This window comes from Choloepus didactylus, chromosome 19 (assembly GCF_015220235.1).
Source record: "Choloepus didactylus isolate mChoDid1 chromosome 19, mChoDid1.pri, whole genome shotgun sequence".
NCBI classification, from domain to species: Eukaryota; Metazoa; Chordata; class Mammalia; order Pilosa; family Megalonychidae; genus Choloepus; species Choloepus didactylus.
In genome coordinates this window covers 25,218,355-25,245,896 of record NC_051325.1, presented here as the reverse complement: position 1 = coordinate 25,245,896, position 27,542 = coordinate 25,218,355, and the positions used below count along the sequence as shown (strand labels likewise).

Below are 27,542 nucleotides of genomic sequence, written 5' to 3'. Positions count from 1 at the left end.
GTGGGTGGTTTAGTTGTTGTAAGAGCAACTAATAAAATGAGTCATTTCTATGCTTTTGTCCCACCAGGTACCTCCTTAAACCGGATTTTATGAGGCGGCCGGATCGAACGTTTGATCCCTTCTCAGAAACTCCTGTTGATGGGGTTATTGCAGCCACGTGCTCAGTGCAGGTACTGACCCCGGGGAATGATGGCGGGTTCTGAACTTTATTCAGTTTAATATGGAAATTCATTGTGATGTAACCAGTGGAGCTCTCAGGATGACTCTGCTCTTTGCAGAGTTATATAAATGGCGCTGGGTCATTCTTAAGAAATCACAAGATGCTTCATGTTGAGTTGCAAAATCCATGTGTTGCTCATGACATTCACTTATAACTTCCCACTTTTTTCTTATGAGATACATTGTTTTTCACCAGTAATATTAATAGGTATTTTAAGTGGGAGATGCCAGGCAAAAAAAATACATGCTGTCATGCTGTGTGATTCCATTTATTCCAAATCAGTGTTTGCCTCTGAACAGGGATGGACTGCAAAAGAGCACAAAGAAACTTCTGGGGGTGATGGAAATCTTTATCTTAATTGTGCTGATGGTTTCATGGAAGTGCTCCTATGTCAGAACTCATATAGTTTATCAAATGTTAAACCTCAGCAAAGATGTTATACAGTTATTAGCTATTAGATACATGAAAAAAAAAAAACTGAGTGACTGTAGTCCTTTGAAAACTAGATGAAAAATAGTCTCTCCAAGGCTTTAAAATAAATAGAATTTAACACTGATCTTTAAAATTATGTAACATCATCATAGCTGGCCAGTGTCCATATGAGTAAAGAATAACAGGATTTTTCTAGCATCATTCTCTGTCTCTTTTCAAGACTCTTAAAAGAATTCAGTCATAAATTAGGCATGATGATATCAGAACTATGAAGGTGGTAAGGCATATTGGAATTTATCACTTCATCTCATAGATGTAATCCTCATTTCTTTGTTGTTGTGTGATTCATGTATAGTTTCCTTTTTTTACTAGACAGTCTTTGAAGGTAAAATCTCTGCCTAAAACAGTTTTTTTTGCACATTATTGTTGCTGAATAAGGTCTTTGTTTAACAAGGCACGAATGTATTCCATACATAATTAAAATTTCCCAAAATAAACAAGAATTTCTTCCTGATTATTCTTGGCTACTGATCTGGCATTTGCACTGATATTCATTCTGTTTCTGTGTCGCTACAGGTCATATCAGGTCAGTTCTTATCAGATAAGAAAATTGGTACATACGTGGAAGTGGATATGTACGGGTTGCCTACTGACACTATACGTAAAGAATTCCGAACTCGTATGGTGATGAACAATGGCCTCAATCCAGTTTACAATGAAGAATCATTCGTATTTCGAAAGGTGGGTCATTTTCAATGTATCAGACTCATTCTAACTTGAGAGCCATGCTTCACTGCATAGACGCTACACAGTATAGGGACTGAGTCGTTCAACCCACAATGTCTTCTTTTTCCCTTCTAATGGATCATTCTGTAGCTGTCACACAGTTGTTTTTCTGTTTTGCCTCGGCTCTCTTTGACTCTCACTCCTCCTGCTTTCTGCATGGCTATGCCCATGCCTCAGGCTTGCAATCTGTTTAGAATACATCCCAGCTACTGGACACCATCATACGGTGGAGAGTTCTTTCTTGCTCTGGCATGATGATGCCAGAACTATGAAGGTGGTAGGGCATATTGGAATTTATCACTTCGTCTCATAGATGTAATCCTAAACCACCCACCTGTTGATGGGGTTATTCAGTTTAATATGGAAATTCATTGTGACGTAACCAGGGAGCTCTCAGGATGACTTGCTTGGCTCTTTGCAGAGTTCTATAAATGGCTCTGGGACATCCTTAAGAAATCACAAGATGTTTCATGTCAAGTTGGTACATACATGGAAGTGGATATGTGCGGGTTTCCTACTGACACTATACGTAAAGAATTCAGAACTCGTATGGTGATGGTACTAAGAACAATAAGAGTTATCTTTGCTAATGTTCAGTTTATAATTACTTAATTATTTCTCCTCTTTGTTTCTCTTTTGTCCATTGAAGTTACATAAAAAAAAAAAAGATCCAAGTGTTGGCAGTGCTGTCTCCAAGATTGTTCATTTTTCTCTCTTTTTGTGTTATCCTGTCCAAAGTGATAACTCACTCCTTCAGGCACAGGTGTTCCAGGTGCTACTGTTGCACTTGTGTATCATGCAGGTAATTAGCTTCTTATCTTCACAAAATAGGGGTTATCTGCTTCTGAATAGCTGGCTTCCAGAACTCAGGTTAGGGAAAGCCAAAGTAGGCTAGTTGAAAAAGGCCATTTGAAATTGAAGTTCACCCTGTGAAGTGAATACCGTTATCCTTGCAACCCACCATCATTGCCTTCTCTACCTCTGCCAGAGTGTGGTGTAAATTGCAGACACGGCTGTCATTTATCTCTTATTCTACCCTGGTTTCTTTCATTTGTTTTAGCTAGATCTGTTGGCAGCACACCTAGTATTCTTCAGCATGTTGAATAATCCCTACATTTTTTAAAATGCAGAAAGTTAACTGCAGGCATTCTTCGTTTTGATGAATAAGAAAGGGCCTGAAATACAGAATCTGTTTTTTGTACTATTCATGGCCCCAGAAACAAGATGTCAGCTCTGGATCCTTCACTATTCTCCAGAAGTTAAATTTCCTTTTATTCATATCTACTCCTTTAGCGTTACTTTCTTCCTGTTCTTGTTCTTTTCACAATCTTATGAGGAAAGAGTGGCAAGGCCCTACACTTTGTGAGGAAAAAATAGAATGAGTGAATGTGGCTGAATTTTAGCTTGATTTCTGCTCTTCATATTCACAAGCTTAATTAAATTGCACCCTCTAGGCATGAACTCTTTCTAGAGTTCGACAGAGTTCTCAAGTCAGCCAACATGGCCTGGTTGCTCTTGGCCAATGAAGAGACACCCCTGATAAAAGAACATTGGATTTTCTTGTGTCTTGTTGCTGTTTTATATCTGAATAGGAATTATGCCATCTGTCCATTTGTTCATTTTGGGGATGACAGTTTTAGATGTCGTCAGATCAAAGTGTATTACTGTTTCTAACTGCCCTATCTTGTATTTAACATCCTAAAATAATGATGAAAGCAGAGGAATGCAAGCACCATAGAGAATCTGAGTTTATATATACGCAAAGTGTTTCTTCAGAAATACTTTCTATATTCTTAAAAATGCCATGGCTAAGGGTCCAACGCAGCACAGTGGGAGAAAGACAATAGGCTTAGCAATTGAGATTCTTGAGTCCTGACAATCTGTGAGATTAGGGAAAGTGACGTTATTTCTCTGGGTCTCCATTTTCTCACCCATTACATGGGTGGGGGAAACAACATGGATCTAAAGTAATCTTTCATATTCGTTCCATCTAAAATCATTGAGGAGATGATTGCTAAGAAACCCATTCTGGTTGCCTCTCAATGGCTTGGATACTGGAGCTTAAATAGTACTCTTTAGAAATGCAAATTGATCAGGGGATTTTTTTTTTTTTTAAACTTTTTATTTTGAAATAAGTTCTTTTCCTTGTTGGCAGGTGATCCTCCCTGACCTGGCCGTCCTGAGAATAGCTGTGTACGATGACAACAACAGGCTCATTGGCCAAAGGATTCTTCCGCTGGATGGCCTCCAAGCAGGATATCGACACATTTCCCTTCGAAATGAAGGAAACAAACCATTATCACTGCCAACAATTTTCTGTAATATTGTGCTTAAAACATATGTGCCTGATGGATTTGGAGGTAAGTTAAACATTTTGGTACAGGGTATGATATATAAAGCCCTAAGTTACAAGATTATAAGACACTTCTTCCATGCTTAGAATAATAATAACATAATAATAATGTCTAGTTATAGACTTGTAGCCTTGAAGAGATCAAGGTTACTAGAAACCTCAGTTCTAAAATATTATGATGTTGTATCAGTTTTTGCAAATATGTTTTGTGAAAGATGCATTTACACGGTAAAGGAGGAAAAAAGACAATGTATAGAAACATAGATATCTAGGACTTTCACTGAACTCATCTGTCAACGTTCCTGGATTTCCTTCTAAATCCAAAAGAGTTCAATTTCATAAAAAATTCAGTCATCAATCCATAGGGACCATTTTAGGTTTTACTAAGATGATCAATGGGAGGACACAGAACCTTGACCAAGTCATTGGATTTTGCTTAAACTCAAGAATATCAATTTTTTGTAACCCCCAACTAAGCTGAGAACATTAAAAGAAAACAAGGATCCCCTGTGTTCTCATCGAGAAACAGTATAGCATAGTGACTGCATTGCATCAGATGAAGCAAGGGTTCAAATCTTAACTCTCCTTTGCTGGCTGGGTGACCTTGGAAAAGTGAGGTGACATCTCAAATGCATTTTCTTGCCTGTAAAGTCAAGAGAATTACACTACCTCCCTCATCGTGGAGTTTTGAAGTGTTTATCATTACAGTATGTGACATGGCAAGGGCTCAAAATGTGTTCTCCTATGTGTGTCTATAGATATATGTATAATTTGTGTATTTTACCAGAACATGTCATTGTTTTATTGGGGAGATTCAGGATTATTTTGTTGTTTGTTTTATAATGGATGCTTTTCTGGAGGGCAGATTTTCTTCAACTAACCCTCAATTTGGATGACCTGATTGCAGGTTCAAAAAATAAACCATAAGTATTTCTTGGGTGCAGAAATCTGTAGTAAAGACCCCTTCTTCCCTACCTCCCCCCATTTTTCTTGTCATGAAAAAAGGAAGCATATAAGATGCCACAATTTACAGCAACAGAAAGAAGAGTGAATGAGAGAAGTTGGGAGGGGATTCTGTGGGGCTGGGCAGGCAGATGGTAAATGGACAGGAGACCTGCAGGGATGTGTGTTTAGACACACACAGCCCCAGAGCAAACTGGAAAGCCACCTACAGGTTCCTAAACAACAGCTGTGAGGCCTCTGCAGGTGAATTAAGTTCTGTCCCACATATGAGTTTATGTATAATACATAATACATTTGAAAAATAGTTTGCTAAACAAATAAGTTTTGCCTCTGCCTGGGTTAAGTTTCAAAAGGATTATAAGTTTCTTTATAATTCATGCCATGGAAATGAGCCATTTGAATAGAAAAGAGAAAAAAATAATTTGTTGAAAATTTGTTGAGCTCCTACTTAGTGCCAAGAGCTGCCTATAAATAGAGTCTAAAAATGTGAAGTTGTTCATATTGGTTGTTGGACATATATAGATCTATGCTAAAGAAATATCTGTATTCATAATGTAGTTTATTACCAGTGTCAGTAGCTAAGTATTGATCCAAGTTAATCTCCAGTTATTTTTAAAGATAGTCTTACAAGTATTCTTTCCTGTGTCGTCATAAAGATAGTCTTGTAAGTATTCTTTCCTGTGTTGTCATAGTCGCTTACTTGTTAATAGCTTTTGAAATTCTTGTACTCTGTTGACACTGATGGAATTCTTTGGTTGCCTTTTTAGCCTTAGATCAGACATTCAAAGACTATTTATTAAGAATCCTCTGGTCATCCCTTTTGAGTGTAAATAACCAAGAGTAGATAGGAGGTGTAAGGGTCTTGCCTGAAGATAACCAATGAAGAATGTGAGACCTAACTCTTTCCAAATTTCTGATCTTCTTTATAGTCCTTTGATTTATATACAATGTGGTCATATTTCATCTGGTGAACTACTGTAGTGGTGAAAATCAGAACCCCTGAATCAGGCCTCCCACATTCAAATCTGAGCATTTGTATACTGAGCCAGCCTGGTAGGAAATCTAGAGTCCCTTTTCCCTAGAGCATTGCTGTTCTCTCTTGATTCTATAGGAACATATTCAAAATCAAACTGCACCTTCACACTCCAGCATTTTCTGGAAAAAAAAAAAAAAAGTCATGACTAGACATGATCAGATTTTTATTCAGCTAAAGAGAGATAATGTTGATGCATTCATTCATTCCACAAATATGTATAGCAGGTCTATTTCATAAAAGACAGGGTAGCTAAAGTATGTACCAGAGAGGGATTCTGACAGCACACAAAGAATAAAATAAGAGTCACGCATCAATCCATTGCCCAGAGAGAACTACTGTTTCTATATTAATCCTTTTACTTCCAATCTCATCACTTCCCTCTATTTTATTTTTAATAAAATAGTATCTTGCTATACAATACTCATATCGATCCTTAAATTTTTTTTTATTTAATAGATGGAGAATATTTGCCCATTTCATGAAATAATTTTATAGTATTTTTATTGGCTGCATAGGATTCCATTTTATGTACGCTATTATTTATTAAAGAACATTAAAGTGATTTCCATTTTCCTTTATTTTAAACAATATTGCATCTTAGAACCCTGAATGTAAAGCTTTGGGAATATGCATAGTCTTTTCCTGAAGATGAACTCTTTGAAGTGGAATTGTTACATCAAGGGGTATATACATATTTAAGGGTTTAGATACAGATTGCCAAGTATAGCCCATCAGCAGAGCACCAGATATAATGCTTCTAATATTTACTAGTTTAATCAATAAAAATGGTATTTCATGGATGTATCACTTAAAAATATTTTTTTCAAAGGAAGAGATGTGTTCAACCATTATATTTTAGTACCTACTCTGTGAATGATCTGTGCTAAGAGATGTAAAGTTGAAAAAGTGAGTTCACTTACCCTCAAGCATTTTCCAACCCCATAGACATATACACAATTTCAGGGCATAAATGAGTAATTTGGTAAATTATATATTCTCAGGCTTTGGGGGTGGGGGCCGTTTGTTTAAAATCATCCCACAAGTTTAGATCTATTTACAGAAGTAAAACCACTTCGATCTAACCAAGCTAATTCAGTCCTAATTTTCCTAATGTTAGCCGACAAAACACAGGTATGCTGCCCAATACGTGTAACAGAACTTATGACACCGAGGTTTCAAAGAGAGAAAGAGCTTTATCACAAAGTGCAACATAAGAGAAACTGAGGCTTGCAGGCCTCGAATCTGTCTTTCCATACTGGAGAGGCTTTAAAAGTTGTGTAGCATTTCTTTAAGGGCCGGTTTAGGACAATGAGTATAGTGGCTCCAGATGACGATGTTAGAGATAATCTAATTGTCTGCATGCGCAGATAGTTTATGTACTTGGTCATAGGGTACATGTAAGAAAATGGCAGTCTTTACGTGATTTTTAGTATTACAGCGAAGTCTAGTTTACTATAGTCTGAAGGTTTGGGCTACTGTGCATGTCAGGCAGCCAATTCTGAGTAGAACCAGCTTTATCTAGCAAGACAGACCAGGAATTAGGGTGGGCTGACTCAGGTTTCTTCATTAATAAACATTAAGAGGGATGCTAGCAGGAACATGAAACTTCTAAGTCACAGAACACGATGAGGGGATAAATCATGGGATTATTACCAGGTTGCTCAGTTACAAAGCAAAGTATCAAGGTATTTGGGTTATAGTTCAGTGAGTTATAACAGTTACAAGTCTTAGCTGTTAGCTGCATTACAATGTATCGGGAGGTTGAAAGGCGCAAGTAGGTCACTAGTCAGTAAGCTATAATTATATTTGTTGGTTCTTGGTTATAGTTGTTCACCACATGCTTAACCAGGGACTTATTTATTTCTTTAATTAAAGTGTTAAAGACAAACAGAAAACCCATGCTCTAATGTTCATGCAGCATTATTTGTATAAAAAAAGATTGGAAACAACCTAAGTCCCTCAGGTTAGTTGGGGCCTGGTTGAATATGTTACAGCCGTGTTCTAGAATACTATGCATCCATTAAAAATAATGGGTTGGCTCTCAATGTTTAGTCATACAAAGATGCCAGTGATACAGTCCTGAGTAGAAAAAGTAAATTGCAAAACAATCCTATTAGTTACAAAACAAAACAAAACAAAACAAAAAAAACCCACAACTATCTGCTGCATATGTACATATATATCTGTTAGTGCATAGAAAAAAATCTGGAAGGATACACACCCAACTTCAATAGTAGTCTCCTCTTTGAGAATGGGAGGAAGCTTGAGTGGAGCTGGTCCACAGCATTGGGAACGCAAGGGGCATCCCAGAGAATGCATTGTCTAAGCCTGTGGCCTGTTGTGGCGGGACTCCTCTTACTACTTCTGTTTTGTTTAAATTTAAATAGGCATATATAGCTTTTGTAAATAAAAAATTTTCTTTTTGCCTTATATTTGTATAATAGCAAGGCAATACGGAAATAGTAGAGAAACTTTAGAAAATATGTTTATTTCAAATTCAGAAAAGAATAAAGAAGAAAATTAAAGCAGCTCATCCTATAAAGCCTACTTTAATTCTTGATAACATTTTTAAAATAAAAGTACTACATCAGTGTCTTAAAACAGCAACAACCACAGAGGGTTCTAAAATGTGTAGTGCATATGTGTGTATATAAGCATAAATGTGTACACATGAATAAAAAATTTATGTGTATGCATATAGTATATGTATATGTACTGTGCTTTCTTTACATAACGTGGAGAGCTTTTCATCAGTACATGCAAGACTTCCCTATTCTTTTTAAAGGTTATGTAATACTCCAGTAATATTGTTGTATGGATATACCACTGTCTCTACCTAGCCTCTTGGTTGAACTGCTTCACCATGGCCAGTTTTAGATTCTAAAAAATTTTTAATTTTTGCAGCATTGGTAATAAAAGTGGTATCTTGTCATTTCCATTTGCGTATTTCTAATTGTGCATGAGGTTGAACATATTCTTGTTACTAATGTTTACTGTTTATTGCTGATTACTTGTATACCTTTTTCTGAAAAATTCCCTCCTAGTACCCTTTGTTTTTTTAAATTGGGTTGATCTTTTTCTTAAGTATTTAAATCAAATTCTAATTTGGTCAAAAGATCTCTTTTCTCTCTAATAATCTCTAAAATGGTCTCAAATGCATTTCAACATCTAGATAAAGTTCTATGAGCAGAGTGGTTGAGGTTTCAAAGACTATTTTTCTGGGTCTGACAGGATGCTGTTTGGTTGAGGCCATGTAGAGGTGTGGAAGAACGCAGAATAGAGCCCAGCAGCTTGTAAGAGTTATGCTTAACTGCTTTCCATTTTAGTATCCTCACCAGGTGCAGCCCCTGGGATAATAGCAGTCCCCATCTCGGACGTGAGGCTTAAATGAGTTCTTGGAACAGTGGCCCCACCATGACAATCTCTCCATCTCTCCATTAATGTTAGCCATAGTTATTTACTTTTTAACAAACTAAAGAATCATCTGTTCTTTATAGTTTCTTCCCCATAACCTCCTCTTTAGTTTTTGGAAAGTGCAGTAGTAAATTATTTTGTCATAAGCAATTAATCCTCCTAAGAAAAAAATCTCTTAATTCCCTGCCTACTAAGAAGTTCCAGAGTTCTAATGCATTAGCAACATTACTGGGATTTTTATTAAACACCCACAACTCTAGGTTCTATGTAATTTTTAAATGCATTTTAAATCTCAGTAACATCAGGTAAGTGGCATCATTTTATCGAAACAAGAAAATTGTTTCAAAGGCTTTTCCAAGTAAAGATTCTTTACGCAGGGTTGGGGCAGCTGCAAGAGGTTGTGGTCACCTATTTATTGGGATCAACATATGAAGTCACCATATGATGGTTACAACATGATGAATCCCTAAGGATAAGACAGTTGCATGCATTTGTAATTGTCTATAATTAATTCTGCCTTCTTGCATATGATAGTCTCTAGAGGCCTCGAACTCTGGGCTGCCCGTTTCCCTCACAACATGAGATAAGTCCAGAGGCGATTTTTTCCACCATGACCCTCTTCCACTCTCATAAGTTCCCTGCTTTGCTTCCTTGCTCCCTCGGGCAACAGAGGCAAGGATTTTACTGCAACTGCTTCTCCTCCTCACTCCTACAATGTAAAAACTTTTCAAGACACAAAGAAAGCCACCATGAGCTTCTGAGCTCTTCACGGATAGTTCTAAGTGGCCTAAATCTAACGTGTCTGTGGGCTGAAGAGCAGAGATGAAACCTCTATAACAATCAGAAACTAGAGCTTGATGGGGAAAATGTGGGAGAGAGATGAACTAGGAATGTATTTTGAAGACTTAGTTTAATTTTTTTGATATTTTGTTACTGAACAAAAAGAAAAAGTTTCTCTCTTTCTCTGTCCCTCTGTCTAACACACACAATGAAAGTAATAGCTTGGATGCTAAGATTCATTCTTCTTTTGTCAAATCTAGTGAGGCTCGGAGTACTGGGAATGTCGTTGTGTTATCTCTAGGCGCAAATGCCACTGATGCTGGCATTTACCCCTGGCAGCTTTATCACTACTCGCCACTGCTGTTGGTAGCAGGAAACTGGTCCAGGGCTAATGACAATTAAACAAGCATTAGTATTTCTCTTTTCCCACCCACTGTTGCTTATGATGGGTTTTATGGATGCTGAATGGCGGGGAGTTGAACAGATAAGAGGGTTGAGGCTGTGCTTCCAGAATATTTGAAGCCTCAGCATTACATGCAAATGCCCCTCTGAGCTGTGTGCTCTCAGCACTTTGTTCCTTGAGTGGTGCTTATCTCTGCTTCTGTGACCGGAAATTTGTCTCCTCTCCTGCAACCAGACTATTTTATGTAAGAGAAGAAAAAAGCAGAAGAAAAAGTGACCCTTTGTTTATTTGGACATTCCCCCTTTCTGGCCTCCCTTAGGATTAAAGATCCCTCACAAGCTGCCTGGTTCACTCTGCCCAGCATCCTTATGGGGTTGTTCCTAACCCCTGTACAAAGAGAGTTGGCTGTTTCCTACATCAGATGTTTCCAGAGGACGGGCCCTGCTCATTCAGATGCTGTTCCTGAGGCACAGTCTGTCCTTTCTGACACAGTATAAAGTTGCCCCACATTGTCCTGTCCTTCGTGGATGCTGAATGCCATATTCACCCTATTAAATATTTGTTAAAAACTGATTAGCCTGATAGTAGTGATATGCATTTTTATGGCCCTTTCTGAACTACAGCCAGTGTTAGTAAGAACTCCAAGAAGAAAGCTCCAGAGGGAGAGGGGCAGGATGGATCCTGGTGAAATCCACTGGGAATTATTAGCTGAGCAAATGTAAAGGGGCCCGTAGTTGCTTCTTCCTCGAGATGAACTTTGACCTTCCTGGGGGGGTCTGGGCTGAGCACTTCCCACCCTTATTTGAGCACAGGCTCCTTGGCCCTGACTACTTACTGTATCTTCTGGGGTTCCAGGAAATGCACTTTGGGGAATGCTTAATTGTTTGGTAGAAGCTAAAAGGTCTTATCCAAAGCCATGGCTATGAGATTGGGTGACATTTCCTAGCTTTGCTTTGCAGCCAATAGAGGGGAAATGTATTTTTCTGCTGCCTCTACCTCTTCATAAGTTGGAAATAGGTTTGTGAGGAGCATAACGGAACCTGGGCCAGGAGGGAGTGTGCAACGGTGAGTGGGAGGATCTGGGAGCCGTGGTTCACCCTCACTGCCAAGGTGCTCAATCACCTTGAAAAATAGCGGTTAAACAAACAGCAGAGTTCTCCTGAAAAGTCTGTAAGTATCTGAAAGTCTGTCCTGAGGAATCACTGTCTTCAGTTCTCAAAGACACCTAAATTGATGCTTTCAGCTCTGTATGGAAATAAGGATGGGTGGGAAGGAGGAAGGAACAACAGAGTATACATGGAAAATCTTCATTAAGAGATCAGCACTAAACCCAGAAATAAACAGGGTTTAAAAAATATATACAGATGAGCACAACTTGCATTAAGTCTAGAAGAAAGAAGCAAATAAGAAAAAAGCAAACTGCCTTCTTTTTTAAGAGAGGTTCTGGGTTCCCTTCTGTGGCCTCCCAGTATCTAGGAAATTGGAGCTCACCCTGGCGGGTGCCGTAGAATCAAAGGTTTGCATGCACTCATCTCAGCCCTGTCAGAAGTACAACACATGGTGAGTCCTGAGCAAGCACAGTCACGTGCTAATGAATTTTGATCAGCATTTTAAATTAATTCTTGCTACAATAGCTCTTCCTGCAGAATGCTGAGTTTAATGGGGAGTGGCTGGCTGTGGTATTCCCCCAGTAAGAGAAGAGAAGCCCAGGGCAGTGAGAGATTGGCGCCAAAGAAATATACTAGCTTTAGTTGAATATAAAAATCTTTGGCCAAGAATATGCCAAATTTATTTAACCCGTGCCTCAAATCTTTTTTTCTGGGCTGAGGCAAGGAAACATGAAATTTTCAAATAGAGTTACACAAGTATATAGGTATGAGATACCTGAGGTACCTTCTCATTCTCTGGTTGTATATTATTTTAAATGCGATTATTAAAAATCAATTTCCTTGTTCCAGTGTGCAGTATTTTTTTTAATAGCTCAGGTATACATAGATTTTGCCAGAGGAAAAGCTGAGTTATAGTAGAAAATTATTTGAAGGCATCAAAAGGGGTTGAGGTAGGCCCTGGTTCCCTAAGCCTGAGCCCTTTGCCCTTTGCTGAAAATTTTGGTGGCACTGTCCCAGGTGTACAGTTGATCTACACACCCAGCTGCAGAATGAACACCTGCCACCACACAGCAAAATTAGGCATCCTGAAAGTATCTGACTTATTTGAAATTTGAAAAGCATCCATTTCAAATAACCTGCTAACCTAGGCCTCATCCAAAGCATTTAGATCCTTCATAATCTCCTTTTTGTCCCATGTGATTTAACTTAAACAAGCCTTATTTATAATTTGGGTACCTTTGTTGCAATTTGGCCATTTAAGAACACTTACATTTTAGAAAAATTTTTTTTAAAAAATGTATGAAATGTAACTGCAAATAATATCTCATTTAATCCCAAATAACAAGGGAAGACTTCAGGATCTGGCAGCATAACTCCCCAGTAGTTAATGGAGTTGTTAATATTGGTAATTGAGAATAGGTTTAAGTAATACTTATCCAACTAATGGATACATCTGTAGCATCTTATTTTTTTTGTATGTTTTAGGCTACATCTACATAATCTTACAGCAGATGGCTGATAATAACATCCACTCAGCTTGTCTATGTAATGCAAAACAATATGTAGAACCGACTATTTCAGAATTATGTAGACTCAGCCTTGAGGTCTGAGACCAAGACATTGTTGCAGTAAACAAAAAAAATCAATACCACTGGGATTCTAGAAGCACTCCCTCCGAAGTCAAGCTGGGACAGGGCTTGGGAGGTGCAGTTTAGCCTTAATTTGCCCCATAACAGTATGGACCAGTGGAAGGAGGAGGCGTTGGGTGCTAAGACATGTCTGGGCTAAAACTCCAGCTTGGACAAATTCTGTGAGCACATTACTTAGCCTTCTCGAGCTGCAGTTTTCCTGCATATTAAAAGTAGGCTAGCAATACCCACTTCATGGCATTCTGGGGATTTAATGAGAAAGAAAGCATGGGTAGGGTTCCTAACATAGGATCTGGCACACGGGAAATGACCAGGGACCAAGGAGCATAGGGTTCTCAGCCAGAAGGAGCTGAGGTGGCATCGGTGGAAGCATCTGAACTTCATTTGTCCTCACCATGAGATAGAAGCAGACCCTGCACCTTGCTGTGCCCCACACCTCCCCAGCCCCCGCCAGCTAAGGAGAAAAGTCAGTGTCACTAAATGTGGTGGGTACCAAATACCACCACGTGGATTGCCGACTGGTTGTGAGGAGACAGAAGCAGCTTTAGGATGCAGAGATCAAGTTGCCACCTCCTGAGCTGCTCTCATGAGCTCCTCTAATGAGCTCAGCACCACGACACATGGGACAGGCAGACTTTATGCCTTAATGTGGCCCATGTGGATTCACAGCACCTCTTGTGAAGTATTCTTACAAACACAAAAAATTCAAGACTCAGATCTAAATGACACAACAAGGAAACACTGAGATAAATTCAGAATGTGGGACATTTTGCAGGACAACTGATAAGTCCCTTCAAATCTCGGCATTATGAAAATAGTAGGAGGAACTATGCTAGATCAAAATAGATGTATACAACGTGGTTACCACACACATGGCATGGACTTTGTATCTCGATTCAAGCAAACTACAAATAGGGGAAATATTAAAGTGAGCTGTATATTATATGATAGGGAATTATTGCCCATTTTGTTGGTATGGTATTTGGTTCTGAAAGAAAATGCCCTTTTTTAGAGATACATACAGAAGTAATTAGGAATGAAATATTATGATGTCTGGAATTTGCTTTAGATATTTCAGGAGAGAGATGAGAAAAGAAAGTAAAGGTTAGATAAATGAAATGTGGCCAAATGTAATTGATGAAACTGCATCATCGGTATTTGGGGATTTATTTTACTGTTATCTCCACTTTTGTGTGTGTTTTAAATTTAATAATAAAGAGTTAAAAAGAGAGAAATTGCCATAAAGTTAACTTCCCAAAAATATCTGATTTTTTTTTTTCCTGAGCCAGATTTGAGAACTAATTTTTCCACATCTATCATGAAGCCAAGAATTCCTAGGGGAGCACAAATGATAACTAGAAACAGACTTTCTCATATACCAATGGTAGGAGAATAATTGATGCAACTTCTGTGGAGGGCAATTTGGCAATAATTATCAAGAACGAATACCCTTAGTCATTGTTTTAATGTCTAGGAATTTACCTTTGTATTTATCATATGCAGAGGGAGATCATGAGATGCTCCAGGATGTTCACTGCAACACTATAATAGCAAACAATACAACTATATCAATAGGAAATTCGTTAAAGAAATTATAGCCATTCATAAAATGGAATATTTAAGCAGCCATTAAAAATAATGCAGCAGATCTGTGTTGCTGATATGAAAGTGTTTGCAAAATATATGAACTTCAGAAAAAAAAAAAAGGTTGAACAAAACTATCAACCCATCTGGAGTTAAAAAAAAAAAAAAAAAAAAAAAAAAAAAAAAAACTAGAACAATACGAGAAGTGGTTAGCAATAGTAACCTACTATGTATGGGATTTCCAGGAGAAGACTTTTTCAATTTAAGTATTTGAAAATTTACCATGTGCGTATGTTATTTTCTGTTGTAAAATGAAACAAAAATCTAAACTGAGAAAAATTGTCTTAAGGATGTAATTATGAAGATGCATCTGCTAGGGAAAAATTGATAAACTCATAAAACTTTTAAAATTTGCAAATTATGTACTGTCTTAAGTTAATGAGAATAATTATTTCCTTTCATAGTACTGGTAAATTACATAGAATTATGTGAAACTCTGAACGTACTTGGAGCTCTTCAATTGATACTATATTAAAAAATGAAGTTTTACCATTTTTAAGTGCAAGACACAACAGAGAAAGCACTGGAGAAATATTTTGTATTTATCTACCATGGAAGCAAAATTGGCTTCAAATATGCATTAGTCTTTTGTTTCTAAAAATAAGAGTTAGTGTTTGTAGCACCTACTGTGTTTCAAGTACTTTTTATATTTAGCATCTCATTGAAATTTCACAACCCTTCAGAAAGGATAGCATCAGCCCTAATTTTCAGATGAAGAGACAGAGGCTGGAAACAAAGTCACACAAGTAAATAGTCAAAAACCCCATGAGATTCACTTGGTTTGCCCTGCCACTCTGTCATCTTTATTTGAGGAAACACTGGAGGTAAAGGTAGATAAAGAGGTTGTTGATCCCTGCCATTACTTACTTCTTTGCTACTAGCTTTGCTCTCCCAGTCTCATCTTGTGTTCTAGGAGGAGATGCTTAACAGAAAGTACAACACATGTCCAGCATTATGAGTAGTTTATTAGCTGCATTTTTTGGATGGTTTCATAAAACAGCATTTTATTTTTTTTTTAATTCATTTTATTGCGATATATTCACATACCATGCAGTCATACGAAACAAATCGCACATTCTATTGTTCACAGTACCATTACATAGTTGTGCATTCATCACCAAAATCAATCCCTGACACCTTCATTAGCACACACACAAAAAAACAAGAATGATAATTAAAGTGAAAAGAGCAATTAAAGTAAAAAAGAACACTGGGTGCCTTTGTTTGTTTGTTTTCCTTCCCCCATTCTCCTACTCATCCATCCATACACTGGACAAAGGGGAGTGTGGTCCATATGGCTTTCCCAATCACATTGTCACCCTCATAAGCTACCTTTTTATACAATCATCTTCCAGATTCATGGGTTCTGGGTTGTAGTTTGATAGTTTCAGGTATTTACTGCTAGCTACTCCAGTTTACTAGAACCTAAAATGGGTTGTCTATATTGTGCGTAAGTGCCTGCCAGAGTGACCTCTCGGCTCTTTTTGGAATCTCTCAGCCACTGTAGCTTATTTCATTTCCTTTCACATCCCCTTTTTGGTCAAGAAGATGTTCTCCATCCCACGATGTCGGGTCTACATTCCTTCTTGGGAGTCATATTCCGCATTGCCAGGGAGATTCACTCCCCTGGGTGTCAGGTCCCATGTTGGGGGAGGGGGCAGTGATTTCACCTGCCAAGTTGCCTTAGCTAGAGAGAGAGGGTCACATCTGAGAAACAAAGAGGCATTCAGGAGGAGGCTCTTAGGCACAATTATAGGGAGGCCTAGCCTCTCCTTTGCAGCAACCGTCTTCCCAAGGGTAAAACCTATGGTAGAGGGCTCAACCCATCAAACCACCAGTCCCCTATGTCTGTGGGCATGTTAGCAACCATCGCAGTGGGGCAGGCCAATACCCCTGCTTTCTCCACCAGCTCCTCAAGAGGGCTCTGCATATTTTTTTCGTTTTTTTTTTTAATTAACTTTTTTTTTTAAATCAACTATATAAAAGATAAAAAAAAAAATAGAAAAAACATACAATAAAAAAATTTCAAACAGACCACAACAAGGGAGTAAGAAAAAGACAACTAACCTAAGATAACTACTTTACTTCCAACATATTCCTACTCTACCCCAAGAAAGTAACCTAATATAGCAACATTTCTGTGAACTAAAGCAGCATTTTAACAGCCCACTAATTTCCTTTCAGATATTGTGGACGCTCTGTCAGATCCAAAGAAATTTCTTTCAGTTACAGAAAAGAGAGCAGACCAAATGAGAGCTATGGGCATAGAAACTGTAAGTAGACAAGGTTGATTAAAAACAGCTGAGTTGGGGGGTTTTGGTTATAAAAACAGTGATTATAGAAGGAAAACAAAGTCATAAATTAATATAACAAGTTTAAAGAGGGTTTTTTAAAAATTGAACTTACTGACTCAACCATTAGTTTCAAGGGTCTTCAGTACAGTAGCACATCTAATAGAATGTGGCCAGTCTGAGAACCTACTTCATCACCAGAGGCTTAACTCACATCTGGAGCCCCTACCCCGTAGAAATGAAATGGAAAACATCCATGATGCTCTTAGGAAAGTTTAAATATAGACTCTTTTATACAACACTGAGTACCAGCTGTCTTAGTTTGCCAGGGCTGCCATAACAAGATACCAAGAACTGATTGGCTTAAACAACAAGAATTTATTGGCTCACAGTCTGGAAGCTGAAAATCCAAAATTAAGTTATCACCAGGCCATGCCTTCAGCAGTCTGTGATGTTCAGTCTCTGCCTTTGTCACATGGCGATCTGTTTCTTTCTGTCTTCTCCCATGGCTTCTATTCCCTGTCCAAACTTCCTCAGCTTATAGGGACTCCAGTCATACTGGATTAGGGTGCACGTTGATTCAGTTTGGCCTTGTCTTAATAGGTTCTTTGGAGATCCTGTTTAGAAATAAGTTCACTCTCAGGACCAGGAGTTATAACTTCAGTGTGTCTTTGTGGGGTACATTATTCTACCTTCCCAGTTAACCCGAAACAGTAAATTAATAAAAATAACACTCATTGTTTCTTTTTTATTTTACCAGCCTTGCATCCCAACTTTTTCCACTCCGATATAGATTTATGCCTTTTTTTGTTTGTTTGTTTGTTTTGTTTTTGTCTTTAAATGTTCCCTTTACCAAACTCCTCAGTTTGAAGTGGAAGCAGCAGTTTCTCCAGTAGCTAGAAAAAGAGAAGGTACGCTCGGCTTCTGAAGTGTTCAGATCTTCTTTCTTTGGCTAATCTTTTGCCTTAAACCTAAGGCCACCACCTAGTCTTTATTCCCGTCAAGCAGAGATCTGTTTGGAGAGAAGAAGTCTGAGAAGGTGAAGGGAAAAAGTTGAGAGGTGCAGAGTGTCTGGATTCAGTAAAATAAAGAACATGCAATGAGGCAGCATTTGTTTGGAACTTTATCCATATTTCTGTTGCAGAGTGACATTGCCGACGTACCCAGTGACACTTCTAAAAATGACAAGAAAGGAAAGGTCAATACTGCCAAAGCCAATGTGACCCCTCAGAGCAGCTCTGAGCTCAGACCCACCACCACGGCCGCCCTAGCATCTGGCGTGGAAGCCAAGAAAGGTAAGGGAAGTCATCTGGGCTTTTTAGATGCTTTCTAAAGGGTCTTTGAAGAAGGTGTTAAGGAATTGTTAATTTTACCAATTTTTGTTGACCCATAAAACTCAAAATCAGCATGTTTTCTTCTGGATTTGACAAACTGCTTAATTGCCCTGCATGTTTAATACTGAGTCATCTGTGTTTCATCTGCTAGCTCTGCTGTACCTCAGTTACACTGGGTCCAATATTGGTAGTTTTTGAAAATGTTTACATTTGGTGTCCTTATGGAATAAAACATCCACACAGTAATGTTAGCTAACTCACCCTCACTCTCCTCCAGATACCACCATTGGCACTTACCTGGACAGGAAATAGGCTCAGGAACCACAGAGACAGTATTTCTAGGAAACTTCTAGAAGCCCTTGTTGATAATTTTCCCCATAGGCAAATATTTAACATCTCTGATTACTTGTGAAATTATCAGATGGACATTTGTAGGCCAATTCCATGTAGTTATCTGTGAATGAAACAAAAGGTCCTAAGAGATAGCTCCACAAATAATTGTGTGTCCCACATACTAATATTCAGCCAGTATACAGGGGCAAAAGTGGATTGGTTAAAGTTAGCATTCATTCTAACTGGCCAGGAATCCATTCTGATTGGATGGCACCCAGCCCATAATGGTAATTAAATATTCTAAATATCCACCGTGACCATGAAACACTTAGAAAACTCACTTTCTTTAATAAGAATTTCTCTTTCTTTTATTAATTTTTTACTCAGTATATACACTTTCCATTTTTATGCACTTAGTGTCCTTGGCGTAAGGAAGTCAAGTTGTTCATGCACTTAGGTACACAGAATGCTGCAGTTAAGGTAAGAAATGATAGGTTTTCCCAAACCAAAGCAGCATAGTAATTTAGCAGGAAACTAAATGTGCATCGAGCCTTGTGAAACAAATTAGAAAATGAGACTGCACATTAGTAGCCCCATTTGTACTTTGCCAGCAGCTGTTTTTCTGTTCTTCCCTGGAAAAGAACATGGAGCAAGGTAATGATACAGACTTTGGGCATTCCGTACCAACACTGGTCATTATTAACATTAGCCACTCTTAGAGATAGACAGTGGAAAATGGGAGAGATTTTTGTCGAGTTAAAGTTCTTGTACCACACTCACTAGTACATGAAAGCATCAGTAATTATAGTGCAACCAGCTTACAGAGAACAAAAATAACCGTAGTTTCAGAAAAAAACGTGCTTGTGTTTAGAACTGCCTTACCCTGCTCCAAAATGAGGCTGCATCTGAAGGAGCCAAGCAGCTGTCACTTCCAGTCTAGCCTCCTCAAACTGACACTCTGAGTAAGAGGGTCTACGTTCTATTTCCTTTTGGCCCTTTGTTCAAGAATCTTGGGAGCCCGCTCTAAGTCATGGTACCAAGTCCTACAAGAAATGCCTGCACACCGTCAGGGCCCAGACATGGTCACAAAAGGCTGGTCCAGGGAGAGTGCAGTAAGGCTGACTACTCAGAAATGGGTGGAGAGAGGGGGTTAATTCTGGCAGGTGTGCCAGAGGAGACTCTTGGGTGAGACTGCACTTGTGCTGGGCCTTATAACATAGATCTGACTTGCAAGAGAAGGTGGAGGAGCCAAGAGAAGGTAACCTAGGAGGAAGCAACCTACCGAGGTGTGGAAGAGCAAGCAGGGGGAATGCAGATACTGGAAGGTACTTTACCTTTCCTGGGCTGGAAAGAGTTCTGGGGCCACCCTGAATAGGCAATGGGGAATAGCAGTCAAAGGAGTATTTTAAGAATGTTGATGTGGTAGTATATTGATAGAATTTTCAGAGTATATTTAAAGTCTTAACAACTAGAGAAAGAGGTTATTACAGGCGAGCCCGTGCCTCCATTATCAATGTGGCCTTGGAACCCTGTCTGGTAAGGAGCCAGCAGTCTCATATCAGGAAGTAAATTGCTGGGTAATGAATGACCCAACTAGTGGTGAGGAAGGCCTGGATTAAGCTGGAAAGTAGTCAAAGGGAAAAAAGAGAGAAAAGGAAGAATAGAAATAATTTGGTAGTTTGAATATAGATCTTAGGGAGAAGGAGGCTCAGCAGTAACTCAGAGTCTTCAAGGACAGGTTACAGAGATAGACAGTGCCATTAAGAGAAGTAGAGAAGTCCAGAGGAAGAACTGCTTTTGGTTACAAAGATGATTTTGAACCTAGACATCACTGAGTTCAAGCTGTCATTGATACATGTGGGCAAAAACATGGAATAGGAGTATGTTTTGTGATGCTGAGGAGAGAGAAGGTCCATGGAGAGAGATGTTTGAGGCCTAGAAGGGGGAGAGAGAGAGAGAATGCTGAGAGAGGCAAAAATAAAGGGGAAAAAAAGAGAGGTGTGCATTTTGAGAAGGTTTTATAGACTGGTCAGGAGAAATTAAGACTGCAAAATTACTGTTGAATCAGGAATGCTTAGATAATGAGGCTAGAAACCAGATTAAAAAAATGTAATGATTTAAGACATAAAATGGTTGTTCTGGAGGACAGTAGCTTGTTGGTAGGGATCAATGAAGAGAAAGAAAAGGAAAATACACGAGAAGTATATGGTAAAACAATGCTTTGAAGAAGAGCTCAATCAAGAAAAGGGAAATGCTGCTGGATAAGCAAAGAAGAGATGTGTTCCATTCAAACTATGGAGATAGATAAGTGGAGAGAATTTTCAGGGTGGAAAGGAAGAGCTCTGACAGTTAGAAATCTGATGGTTAGTGCATCAGTTAGATTGGCTGCATAACAAATGACCTCAATATTATTGGCTTAAAGCAAACACCATTTATAGAGATCAGCTCATGCTTCTGGGTCAGCTGATGGGTTTACTGGAAGCTGGATGACCTGTGATGTGTCTGTCAGTTAGCAGGCTGTCTTCCATCATCCAGCAGGCTAAGTAGTTTCATATGGTCCTCCCAAAGTTTCAAGGACAGCATTTTTCAAAACTGCTAATGGCCAAAGCAAGTGGCAAGGCTAACCCATATTCAAAGAGTGAGAATGAGACTGCCTCTTGATGAAAAGTGAAACTTCTGTGGCCATTTTTACAGAGTGCCACAAATGGTTTCTGTCTGATCTAAGAAGTTAGATAGGTGGCCCTCTACTAAGGGAGGTGGAGGCCAAGCTAAAGAGCAAAAATATGGAAAAACTTTGAAATAGCCCCAGGCTGGAATAGAATAATCTGTAAGAAATGAGAAGAGATGTCAGGCAGGTTCCAGGTTGAGTTGGTGGCATGAATTAAGATGTTGGAAGTTTGATCCCATTACTTCTTCAGCAATGCCCAGAATTCAGCAGCTTCCTCAGACAAAATAGAGCTTAGGGAGTCGTAAGCCTAATATTATTCCAAAGGAAATGGTGTGGGACTAGAGAGACTAGAGATTCTAAAGTATAAGAGATTGTATCAGTTAGTTATTGCTATGTAACAAACAACCACAAAATCAATGATTTTTAAAAGAAAACATTTATTATTGCTCATCATTGTACAGCTTATCTGGGTGGTTTTTCTCTTTGTGTCTGGCTCACCCAATTTCAGTGGATTGGAGAGGCAACTCTGCTGACTTGGCTGTGCTCTCTCACATGTTTGGAGTTCGGCTAGCTTTGTGTTATGTAAGATGACACTGGCTGGAACAAATGGGCTCTCTTCCATGTGGAGTCTCCTCTTCCATCAGACTAGCCTGGGCTTGTTCACATGGTGTTGGAGACTGGAAGTATACAAGGCCTCTAAGTCCTAGGTTTAGAACTGGTACAACATCAGTTCTGCTACATTCCATTGTCCAAAGGAAGTCATGTGGCCAAGCCCAGTTTCAAGGGGGTGGGGAAATAGACTTCACCTCTTGATGAGAAGAGCTGCAGTCACATTTTAATGGGTATAGATACAGGGAGAGGTGGAGAATTGTGGCCATTTTCACAGTCAGTCTACCATACTGATCATAAACGAGTTAATACTCAAGTGGGGGTGATGCTAGAGTGGAGAGTGGTGCTAGAGAAGGAAAAGATTGAAGGGAACAAGGCATGCTTGGTGGATGTGACAGAGTGAGCCAAGTTGGTGGTATGGAGACTGAGATCAGAAAGCTTCAGGTTCTTGGTGGAGGAATGCTTTCAAGCAATGTTAACATCCCATTCCTAACTACCAGTGGGAGGTGAGGTACAATGGAGATGAAGGCTTCTAGAATGGAAGGCTTTAAGGAAACAATATAAGTAATTGTTGGGGATTGAATCATGTCCTCCACTAAAGGCATGTTCAGGTCCAACCCCTGGTCCTGTGGATGTGAACCCGTTTGTAAATAGGACCTTTGAAGATGTCATTGTTAAGATGTTCCCAAACTGAATGAGGGTGGGCCTTATTCCACTATGACTGAAGTCCTAATAAGCAAAGAAAATTGAACATAGAAGCCACAGAGAGCAGCCAGAGACTGGAAGTCAGCAGAACCTGGAAGAGAAAGGGAAAAACACTGCCATATACATTGCTATGTGACAGAAAACCCAAAGACCAAGGAGCACAAATAGCCAGCTCCATAAGGCCACAGTCTTCAGAAAGAAAGCATCACCTTCCTGATGCCTTGATTTTGATCTTCTGGCCTCAAAACCATGAGCCAATAAATTCCCATTGTTTATGCCAGCCCATTGTATGGTATTTGTTTCAGCACCCAGGAAACTAACAGAGTAATCAAATGGATTCTAATAGTTGATATTAAATGCTATGTTAGATACTTGGGAATGCCTACATAGGAAACCCATGAGACAGATGCTGAATTTCATGGAGCAGGACGATGTGAGACTTAGAAGGATGCATGTAGTGGTAGCCAGGCTCAGTAGAGCTTGATATAAGTGAGGGGCAAGTTCCTTTGCATGGTGCAGTGGGTTGGCTTAAAAAACAAGTGTTGTCTTGCAGTTTTGAAGACTACAAGTCCAAAATCATGGCAAATCAAGGCTATGCTTTCTCCTTAAAGTCTGTAGTGTCCTTGTGCTGACTTGCCCCAGTGCTTGGGGTTCCTTGGCCTGCATCTCTGCCTCCTGTCACATGGCAGTGTCCTTGATGTCCTCTTGTGTTTCTCTTTATAAATCCTCTAGTAATCCAGATTAAGGCCCACTCTGATTCAGCTGAGTCACACTTAAATACGATCTTACAAGATCCTTTTCACAAATGAGTCCACATTTTAACTGATAATACATCTTCAGAGAGATCTATTAACAAATAAGTTTGCACCCACAGGAACGTGGGTTAAGATTAAGAACATGTCTTTGTTGGAGTACATGATTCAGACTACCGTAGTAGCTTTTAGGAGAATAGCACACAATTACAAAAGGGAAGTTTATAGATGCTCTTCCCACATCTACCCGTGCATGGTGGGATGTGTGTGTATGTGAGAATAAGCATTACTTCAGAGCTCTTTGGGGGAAGAGATGCCATTTGGGAAAGCAATCTTCCATTTTCTCTGTAGAGAACTGTCTTGATTTGGGTCATACCAAAGCAGACCCTGCTTTGTATGTATTTATCCGGTGCAAGTATTTATCCGGCAAGTTTGGTGAACACTGGTGGGGGCTTAGGGAAGTGAGACAAGGAAGGGAAGGCAGCCTATCAGCAGAGTGTTTTCAAGCTATTACCTCTGAGGTTCCTGGAGCTCATTGCCCTGGGAGAAACTTGGGGGGCTGGTGTAGGACACACACCCCAGAGGCATCCTCCTGGAGGGGCCAGTCAGTCTTTTGTTAAGAGCTGGGGTGGGAGTGATTCCCCAGCAATTCTGGTTGGCCAAAAGGGTAGTAAAGTACTCTTTCCGCAGGCAAGGAAATGCAGGTGCTGGCAGTTAGAAGTCACCTAGGGGCTCTGATTTGGGGAGGACAAGGCATGTGGGTGGAGCCCAACAGCATTTGCCACAGTCCTCTATGAAGTGAGGAGGCCTGAAGTTCTGAACTGTTTCTCTAAGGCATGCAGCTAAACAGCCATAACTGCACCAGTGCTACTGGTTAGACAGGGAGGGAGGAAGGGGAAGTGACCCTAAGACCCATAACAGGAAGTTCCTTCTGGCGCTCGCACACCTAGTCGTCACTCCAGTTGGCACCCAAAAAGAACCAACGAAAAGGGCAGCTCATCTGTCCCTCATTAGCATAACCAAAGCAGGGGGGGGCCGCTCCAAGTGGTTATAATGCCAGAGACCCAACCTCAGGGGCACTTCGCCTCCTTTGGGGAACGCCTGCACTCACCGCCTTCGAGTGTGTACTTTTGCTACACGTTAAACTTTTATTGGCTGTTCACACTGACTAGTCCTTGAATTCTTTCCAGCGACTGAGTCAAGAACCTTCACTGCGTCAGCCCCTGGTTGAGGTCTTGACCTCTCTGAGAGCTCATGGGGGCTCTCCAGCATCACTACTTTTAATTTTAAGAACAAAGCATTAAGAAAACTCAGCTCCTAGTTAACTTCCAAATTATGGTTGAGAGAAAACATGTTATATCTAAGGAGCTGTATTGATAAGAACAAAAACTATGTAGTGAAACTTCTATTAGCCAGGTTCTTTGAAGCCCACAATGTGCTGAGTAACCCCGAGATTCACTCCAAGGATGCCTGCATGTCCAATCTAGTAGCTACTAGCCAATGTGGCAATTTACATTTAAGTGCAATTAAAATTTTTAAAAAAACTAATACCTGAATTGCTTAGTCACACTAGTTCAGGTTAGTGTAGCCATCGATTAAGCAGCTCACATACATTTCCATCCTTACAGAAAGTTCTTTTGGCCCCTCTGCTCTAGACATGTAGATGGAACTGAACGTCTACCAACTCCTGCTCTTTTTCTTTTTACTAAATCACTTTTGAACCAAAATTTTTAAAAGTTGTTTATTTCTACAAAAAAAAAATGAAGGTAATTGTAATTGATTGAGACTGGTGTTTTCCTACATTTCTCTTAAACAGGTTTAATTAAACCAATACAGCCCCCCCCCCCCCAAAAAAAAAGGCCTCATCAGACTGATTCAAAGTCTTAGTGTGTGTTGGGGCTCTGGAGGACCTGGCATGCCACCAAATCCTGTAGGTTCGTTTTACAGACAAGGGAGATGAGCCCCAAAGGCGGGAAGCTCTTACCCATGCAGGATTCCCACCACTGCCCGGTGCTCCCTCTCACCATGTGCAATGAAGCAGGGGGTCAGCTGGTGACATCGGAATCAAGGGAGCTTGTATACCCTCGGCACGCCTGTCATAAAATGTTACAGGTGAAAATACTGATTTCTCTCAGCCAAATCTCTCTTCTGTCAGCCTTACCACCCTCACACTGGATGTGCACATCTCTTTAAAATGAATAAAATGGAACTTGCTTATCTTTCTGGAATGTGTGATACCTAGTCCCTGGGATTCTAATGGAAATCAATTATGGTACAGGGTGCACATTCATTTTGTTTGCCTGAGATAAATCTGCAGTCAAACAGAACACGTTTTGGGATTCTTCTACACAGAGGTTGCCATGGCAACACCTGGCCTAGTATCACTCAGATAGCGGGATGACTTAGAATATTTCTCTTAGTACTCTAGAGTACTAAGCAGCATCTTGGTTTATAGTGGTTTGATTTTCTTATTTCCTGTAATGTTAAAGGCATGTCATGCTCAATAGCGTATTGCTTAAATGTTCAAATTAAATTTGATAGAAGGGAGAAGCTGGAGAAAAAATGTGTACTTTGATGATTAAGTTGGGAATGGAGTTATGAGTTAGTTAACTGGTATAGTGTCCCTTGAAATACAGAGATACAAATAACTGTTTCAGATGCCATTGTGCCTGCTCACATCCCCTTTACCGGGTCTTTTATCCCATTCCCTGGCTACTGGGAGCATTGGCTGATAGCGAATCCCAACTGCCCCTTTCTCCAGAGAATTGCCCTCAGGCAAAGGGAGTGGCTTTGCCTAGAAATGCCTGGAAGGTTTTGCAACACCTCTGTCCCCTCCAGTCCACAGCTGACTGATAAGGGGTAACAAAGGCCCACCCTCCCTACCTCCAGCTAGAACTACTCTTCTAGTACCATCTATGCTAAAGAGCTCCCTGTGGCATCAGGCAGAGGCTGGATTTCAGCTAGAAACACACCTTGTTCTTCTCCCCTGTCCTCCCCTGCCTCTCTCGCACCCTTCCAGATTTCTCCCGAGAGCCCACCCTCAGTGAATCACGTGCACACCAATCCCTGTCTCAGGCTCTTCTTTTAGGGAACCCAACCAAGCCTTTACAATTAAGTGTCTAGGTAATTGCTTTGTAATAGGAAATCAAGATAGTTATGTCCGTAGCATTACATGTAAAGCTGCTTCAAAACTATTTGAATTTTATAATGTCAATTATTTTCTATAATTTTTAATAATGCAGTTACTTCTTTCTTTTTATTTTTAGGTATTGAACTTATCCCTCAAGTGAGGATAGAAGATTTAAAGCAGATGAAGGTAAAATTGCCTGGTCATTTTGCAAGCACTCTTGTGTCGTGCATATTGTGAAACAATATATATTTTTGTTTCTCTATTTTGGGTTCTCTTTATTTTTCCACAGGCTTACTTGAAGCATTTAAAGAAACAGCAGAAGGAGCTCAGTTCTTTAAAGAAGAAACATGCAAAGGTACAGTGTTTTATATGTGTGTGCCTATTTGGGTCTAGTTTGCTTTTTTTTTTTTTTTTTTCACGTCTAGCTCTTTAATAAGAACCTAACGCTAATAGTTTGTGTGATAGATTGAGAAACCATCCACAGCCAAAAAACACTGTCTAGAAGCAATCAGCCATGCCTGCATGTTAATTGGTTAGCAATGGAATTTAAAAATAGGATCTATCTGGAATTAGTTGTCATTGATTTGTAATCTGCATTTCTAACAGCTATATCCAATACATTGCAAATCTTCACTCATTTAAAAACTGCTTATCTCATAATATGAGTTTATATAAAGAATTGGTTCATAGCCTGACTATTGAAGATCAGCTGACAATTTCAGCCTCTAGTTACCTAAATCCCTACCATCTAGCACCTACAGAGATGACTCTTCTTTCTTATCCCCCATTGGGTAAACCCTGCCCAGTGGCCCACTTCTGAAATCAGTTTTTTGTTCCTTTTCACCCATAAGAAGAGGTCTTTTGATACTGATTGTGAGAAATTATAAGGACTAGTTGCAGATTTAAAAGAACAGCAGGAGAGGGCCTCAGG

At 39.6% G+C, this 27,542-nt stretch overlaps 1 protein-coding gene and 1 long non-coding RNA gene across 9 annotated transcripts in view; one reads left to right on the top strand and one right to left on the bottom strand.

Annotated features, from left to right (window-relative positions):
* Nucleotides 1-27,542, top strand: part of PLCB4 (phospholipase C beta 4) — a 488,707-nt gene that overhangs the window by 437,441 nt on the left and 23,724 nt on the right. For all 8 annotated transcript variants that reach the window (XM_037811318.1, XM_037811320.1, XM_037811319.1 and 5 more), the window contains 7 exons: nt 68-170; nt 1,229-1,393; nt 3,594-3,798; nt 16,974-17,062; nt 18,225-18,375; nt 26,748-26,797; nt 26,901-26,966. In XM_037811318.1, the coding sequence (XP_037667246.1) occupies nt 68-170; nt 1,229-1,393; nt 3,594-3,798; nt 16,974-17,062; nt 18,225-18,375; nt 26,748-26,797; nt 26,901-26,966 (829 nt within the window). The remainder of the gene's footprint in view (nt 1-67; nt 171-1,228; nt 1,394-3,593; nt 3,799-16,973; nt 17,063-18,224; nt 18,376-26,747; nt 26,798-26,900; nt 26,967-27,542) is intronic.
* The window catches only part of LOC119515406, a 41,408-nt gene continuing 30,735 nt past the window's right edge, over nt 16,870-27,542 (bottom strand). Inside the window, exons 4-5 of the long non-coding RNA XR_005213027.1 lie at nt 18,712-18,868; nt 16,870-18,255 (exon numbers count right to left, since the gene is read on the bottom strand). This is a non-coding gene — a long non-coding RNA (uncharacterized LOC119515406). The remainder of the gene's footprint in view (nt 18,256-18,711; nt 18,869-27,542) is intronic.